This window comes from Lolium rigidum, chromosome 3 (assembly GCF_022539505.1).
Source record: "Lolium rigidum isolate FL_2022 chromosome 3, APGP_CSIRO_Lrig_0.1, whole genome shotgun sequence".
Taxonomy (NCBI): Eukaryota; Viridiplantae; Streptophyta; class Magnoliopsida; order Poales; family Poaceae; genus Lolium; species Lolium rigidum.
The window spans coordinates 255378053-255384491 of record NC_061510.1 but is presented as its reverse complement, the minus strand read 5'-3'; the positions used below and the strand labels follow the sequence as shown (position 1 = coordinate 255384491).

The following is a 6439-nucleotide window of genomic DNA, read 5'->3' as shown; positions in this document are numbered from 1 at the left end:
TGAGAATTACTAAAATTCGAAAATTGTTAAATATGAAAAATGTTTAAATTCAAAAATTGTTCAAATATGAAAATCGTTCATATTCGAAATTTGTTCAAATATGAAATTTGTTCAAATTTGAAAATTGTTCTAATATGAAAATTGTTCAGATTCGAAAATTGTTCAAATACAAATTTTGTTCAAATTCAGAAATGTTCAAATTCGGAAATTGTTCATAGAAAAAATACATTTTTGTTCAAATTAAAAAATGTTCAAATCTGAAAATGTTCAGATTTTTAAAAAGTGATTTCTTTTTAATTTGAATTTTATTAAATTTTACAAATGTTTAGGTTTTTAAAAAAGATTCTTTTAAAAAAGAAAACAAACAACAGAAAAAAAAGGAACGAAAAAGAAAAAACCGGCTTACCTGATGTTGGGCTGCGCGGCCCAGTTAGTAATCCGGGGCGGGCGGGGTGTGCGGCGACCGCTTCGGCACCGACCAGCTCGGTGGATAGCATCTCCCAGCACACGACTCCTGTAGCAAGAATTGGATGGGAGGACTTTATTCTAACTTCAGGGTGTATCCATTACTTCACCATTTCGAATTTTTTTAAACAAGCTAAACAAAGAACGAAAACCCTCCTCCCTAAAAAAAAAAGAACGAAAACCCTCCCGCTAATAAGATGTCATGGTCCACCGGCACTCTAAAAACCCTAAAATCACTAAAAAACGGAGCGAGCCGATGGCGCCACTGGCGATGGGGATGCGACACTAGATAGGTTTTACGCGCCGATGCCAATCGTCTCTCTTTAGTCCCGTACCGATTCGTAAGACTTCAGAACTTACTATAAGCTGTGAAGATGATCACTCAACGGAAAAAAGAATGAAAAGAGATTAAAAATGACGTTACTACAAAACCAATCCTGCAAACCAGGCTTTTTGTAGTAATGATCATTTACATTAAAATTAGTTTTTATGTAGTTCAAAAATAATACTCTTATACATAAATATGATACTCATATTCATATAAATCAAATACTTGGTTCATATATATCAAAGAAAGTGTTCATGTATATTAAAGCGTTGAAATAAAAAAGGAAACACAAAGTTAAAATGAAGAAAAAGTATTTATGAGGAAAAGACTAGTATTTCAAAAAAATGTATTTACTGAAAATGAAACGCATAAAATTAAAATATAAAATTTTGTATATGGAAAAATAGAAACATAAAGTTAAAAAAAATAGAGAGAAGGAAAAAATAAAAGAAAAGGCGAAACCCAAAAAAGAAACGGAAGAAAGAAAGAAAATGAAAAAAAAAAGAATCAGGTTGGTTTGGGCCTCTCAAAATGACCAACCAACGGAAATTATTAGTATCCGTAAATTGCACTTGTTTTGGCGAAAAAAGTGGTGGTTGCGTGGTTCGTATATGCCGACCAGGTCGGCACCTGCATCGTGTCGTACAACCCGCGCGCGGTGTGAGCTGGCCCGGTTAGACATACATTTTTTTTTCCTTTTTTTCTCTTTTTTTATTTTTTTTTTCTTTTCTTTTTTTTCCTGTTTTCTTTTTTGGTGTTTCCCTTTTGTTTTCTCATTTTATTTTTCTGTTTAAAAACAATTTTCAAAAAATTTCAAAGTTTTCAAGTTTGACACAATGTTTAAATCGAAAAATGTTCACGTTCGAAATTTGAACGAATTTCAAAATGTAAACAAATTTTGAATTTCGAACAAATTTCCAAATTTGAACAAATTTCCAAAGTTGAATGAATTTCAAAATTTGAAAATAATTTTGAATTCTAAGCGATTTTAGAAATTTGAACGAATTTTGAATTTCGAACGATTTTCAAATTCTGAACAAACTTAGAATCAAATTTTTTTAAAATAAATAGACATAAAATTTTAAATAAAATTTGAAAACATAAAAAAGAAACTAAAAAAATGTGAGTTTTTAAAATAGAATTATAAACTGAAAAGGCAAAAAAAAAAGGAAAAGAAAAAGTAAAGGAGGTTTACCAGATGGGTTGGCCGCGGCCCAGGTAACTACCGCCGAGTCTAGGGGTTTGTGACACCCCGTACGTGCCGACCCGGTTGGCATATAGCAGCTCCTTAACCATGTCCTTAGGGATATATTATTGGGATTTTGGATTTGTGAGTTCGGTAGCCCATGTTTGACACTTGACACTGAGTTCGGGTTTGTTATATTATGGGGCCTCGGGTTCTAGTTTTCTCCCAGGCCCCAGAAATCTCAGGATCATTGTTGGCTTACTTCCGCAATATTTTTCCTCTCTACAAAAAAACTACATAGGCACGAGTTAAAATAAAGTACATGGGCACGAGTTCAAAAAAAGTACATAGGCATTATATGTTCACAATATTGTTGATGGTTGAGATAACATGCTTCCGAATTTTGTCAAAGATAATAAGTTATGTCTGGTATACCATATGTGTCCATATGGATCGAGTTCACATATTTTTAACGTTAAGTCAGGAATATTCATCTTCCCATTGTGACGGTGTAAAATAGATCGAAATTGAGCAACACGAAGGGGGGGGGGGGGGGCGTTGCTCTTCATCAGCGATGGAGCTTATAGATACAGTACATGCAACAATTGTGCTTTTCCCATTCGATGTGTTGAATAGCTTGCCATTTACCAGCTGGATATTCGAGAACCTTGAATTTTACATGGTTTTTATTAATCATCATATGATCCTCATAATAACTAGGCGAGCACGGGGCTGATGACTAGTTTATTCTCAATTGGTTTATTTCTCTTTCTGGAATGCAAGTAAAATGGTCCCAGCTGCATAGGCTTCTCGATCGGCATCAATATACGTCTTGCAGTTGCACCATCCTCACGTCCAAAGTCCAAACTCGAAAGCATCGGTCTCGCTTTGCATCGATCACGCATCTGATTCTGCAGGCCTCACCTTGCCGATCCTAAGGAAGATGGGGTACCTGCCCGTCTTGATCTCGTCGCGGTCGCCGCCCCACGCCGCCGCGAAATCCTTGACAGTCTCCTCGTCGAGCATCTCGACGCCCTTCTCCTTGGCCGTCTGGTATGCGGACCAGGAGGTGATGTAGGTGAGGTAGTCGCCGAGGTCCATGCGTCGGTCGGTGGAGAACTCGAACGGCCCCGTGTGCGCCTCCCCCACGATGGGGTCGAAGTCGAACGGGAAGTCGACGCTGCGGTACTCGTCGTCGACCATCTTGCGGTTGGGCGCCCAGTGCGGCTGCGAGGCGTTGTAGAGGCGCCAGAAGACGGCGTCGACGGCGGCGCCGACGCGCGGCTCCGTGTAGCACCAGGCGGCGAGGACCCCGTGCGGCGCCGGGCGCAGGACGGAGCGTGCCTGCGCGTAGAAGCGCGGCAGGTCGAGCCAGTGGAAGGCCTGCGCGACGGTGACGACGTCGACGGAGCCCGGCGGCGCGACGTCCGCGTGGAGGCGGTCCAGGGGCAGGTCCGGCGGGGTCTGGACGTAGCGCGTGTTGGGGAGGCGCGGCGCGTAGGAGAGCTGCTGCGCGCTCGTGTCCGTGCCCACCACGTTCTTGTACAGCTTCGCTAGCTGCAGGCCGGCGACGACGAGACCAGGACAAATCAGTTGCTAGTAAATTAATGCTGTGCACAAAGTCTAAAATGGTGATGCTGATTGAATGGCTGAAACGAAGCCAGAGGCGGAGAAAGGATCAAGGGAAAGTGACATTCGGATAAAAAGGTGCAAGATCACTTTCGTAATTTGCTGGAGAATGGCGATGGATTAGTACTGAAAGAAGACGCAATCCTGCAAAGGAGACTCGAGAAGAATGGAGAGAGGGGAAAGCTCACCGAGGCTGCGGCCTGGCCGCTGCCGGTGCCGACGTCCCACGCCAGGTCATGACGGGGCGTCTTGGAGGCGATGAACTCGAAGAGCTCCGTCGGGTAGGCCGGCCGTGTCGCCGCATATTGCTTCGCCTGGTTCAGGAACAGATTCGCCATCTCCCTCACCCTTGTGCGTCTGAATTTTTGCTAGAATACCTTGTGCGTCTGAAATCTGAATTGTTGTCTTGTGTTTGATCGGGTTGAAGAGAGAAGATGACCGACTTCACCTACTTATAGAGAGCTTGAGCAGCGCCGTGTTGAGGCGGAGACGATAGTTCTTCGCAAGTACCCGCAGCCCGTCTTCACCTGAGCCAGGTTCTTTCTGCAGATGGCCAAGCAGCAGGGAGTGCCATGCTTTCTTCCCAAGCTTCCGTTATTGGCACACAACACAAGCACAACGTGCTTCTGCAAGCTCACGCATGACTGGAAGCATCAGGCATCATGGGCTGAGCTTCGCTTGGGCCTTCCTTCCACGAAGATACCAACGTAGCGGTAGCGGGGGCCAATTTGGATGCAGAAACGAAAAGGACTGGTGATAGCCGCACTGACGTGTCCTCCCAGAAAAATGAATCTTCCTTCCATTGCATGCCTTCACTGGCTTGATCTCCCCTGCGCAGGAGGAATCTGTTAAGCTTCATGCACTAGCCACTTGAACCAAAAGTCCGAACTGATGGAAAGGAGCTAGGCAATCTACTTGTACACTTCACAACACCCCCACTCGCGTGTGACGGGAGAAGGAAAAATCAACACGTGAAAGAAGAGGAGCACACCGAAACAGGGCATCAGCGGTGGCTAAAGAGGGGGTAACAACAATTTTTAGGCTTAATTGCGAAAACCATGTGAAAGCCAGGATGAACTCGAGACCTGGGGCTCTGATACCATGTTAAGCTTCATGCACTAGCCACTTGAACCAAAAGTCCGAACTGATGGAAAGGGCTAGGCAATCCACATATTCACTTCACAACACCCCCACTCGCGTGTGACGAGAGAAGAGAAAGTCAACACGTGGAAGAAGAAGAGCACACAAAGGGGGGCAACAGCAATTTTTAGGCTTAATTGCGAAAACCATGTAAGAAGGGGGCAACAGCAATTTTTAGGCTTAATTGCGAAAACCATGTGAAAGCCAAGATTTGAACTCGAGACCTGGGGCTCTGATACCATGTTAAGCTTCATGCACTAGCCACTTGAACCAATAGTCCGAACTGATAGAAAGAGGCTAGACAATCTACTTGTACACTTCACAACAGAATCTACGCTGGGAATAGGTTTACGGCCCTATTGCTTCTTGAGCTGACTGTTGTTTGTGGAAGATCGGGTGGAACACTGTCTCCTAGTGTACTCCCAAGTCTCACGTACTCCGGGTACTCCCAAGTTCAAAAGCCACATCATAGATGTCACAAAAATTTCCAAGAAAATGCTACACCACAGACGGTGCAGGTGTCAATAATGTCACAAGAGTTCGAAGCGAAATTCCAAACACAACTTTAAAAGCATCCTCTTGTGCTTGTAAGAGCAATTCCAATAGTGTAGCCAGCTGCTGGCTATAAGCCAAGTACCATGTCATTTGTAGCCAACTTAGAACCAATATATACAATAGTGAGCTATAAAAGTGTAGTGCTTTATCAATGTATGGCCCACCTTTCACTCTCACAAAGTGCATAGGAGCACGTCCTAGAGCTGACTCTTGCATAAGAGCCCACTCTCCTTCTCTCTCCTCCTCTCTCTCCTCCAACTAAGCAACAATATACTATTTTAATCCTTATAGCCAGCTGACTAGGATTTATTGTACTTGCTCTAACGCAAAAGAGGACTCGTCAGTTTTGGTGAATAGGGCCCAATCTGGAGAGGGGTGGAATGTTGACCCTAACGCGCGCTCAACAACGTGCGGGAGCAATCCATCGCCTGAAGGCGATCCCTGGTGGGGCCATACCATTAATCCAATCGCTCGCTCGAAAGAATTATAGTCTGCGTCAAAAATTACAAATAAAATCTGAGCCATAGCCAACTGGTTCTAGCAATGCATAACCACATTAGAGACCTGAGTTTGATCCACAATTTCCATGAAATCTCTCCATTTTTAAAAGTTGAACAAATTTAGATTCTGAACTGAATTTGAATATGAACAAATTTATATTCTATTTGTCTTAATTTTTTTAATTTGAAAAAAAAAATTGAATGTGAAATTTTTTAGATTCTGAACAAAATTTGAATTTGCATAAAAAATTGAAACTGAACAAAACTTGAATGTGAACAAATTTCAATTCTGAATAAAAAATTATATTTGAACAAAAAATCGAAACTGAACAAAAATTGAATCTGAGCAAATTTCAGAAAAGCAGAAAAGCAAAAAAACAACAGAGATACACAACAAAAACTGTTGATAACCATAAAAAATAGACTGAAAACAAAACCGCAACAGAAAAAGAAACCAACCGAACGCCCAGGTACTTGGGTCGGGCCATTTAATTGTGTGCGCATGGGCGGGGCTTAATACGCCCCGCTAATGGGCGGGAAATAGATTTTTACACGAAATAGGCCCGTTGGCAATTACTAACCGACACCTGAGCCCACATAATCGTCATGTTGGGCCTCCAGGTTAACATCACTAAC

At 42.7% G+C, this 6439-nt stretch overlaps 1 protein-coding gene across 2 annotated transcripts; it reads right to left on the bottom strand.

Annotated features, from left to right (window-relative positions):
- Nucleotides 1-2605: 2605 nt before the first annotated feature.
- On the bottom strand, nt 2606-4213 carry LOC124699353 (putative methyltransferase DDB_G0268948). Of its 2 annotated transcripts, XM_047231666.1 has the most exons (3): nt 4061-4213; nt 3797-3994; nt 2606-3536 (listed from the first exon to the last, which is right to left on the bottom strand). In XM_047231666.1, the coding sequence occupies exons 2-3, from the start codon at nt 3944-3946 to the stop codon at nt 2877-2879; spliced, it is 810 nt and encodes a 269-aa protein (XP_047087622.1). In that variant the 5' UTR covers nt 3947-3994; nt 4061-4213; the 3' UTR covers nt 2606-2876. The 2 variants fall into 2 exon arrangements, with proteins under 2 accessions (XP_047087622.1, XP_047087621.1); XM_047231665.1 differs by lacking the exon at nt 4061-4213 and having other exon boundaries at nt 3797-4046.
- Between the last annotated feature and the right edge of the window lie 2226 nt (nt 4214-6439).

Coding starts and splice junctions, on each gene's coding strand:
- LOC124699353 (XM_047231666.1), bottom strand. CDS start 3,946: ATGGCGAATCTGTTCCTGAACCAGGCGAAGCAATATGCGGCGACACGG. Junction 3,537..3,796: donor GCGGCCAGGCCGCAGCCTCG/GTGAGCTTTCCC, acceptor GCCGGCCTGCAG/CTAGCGAAGCTGTACAAGAA.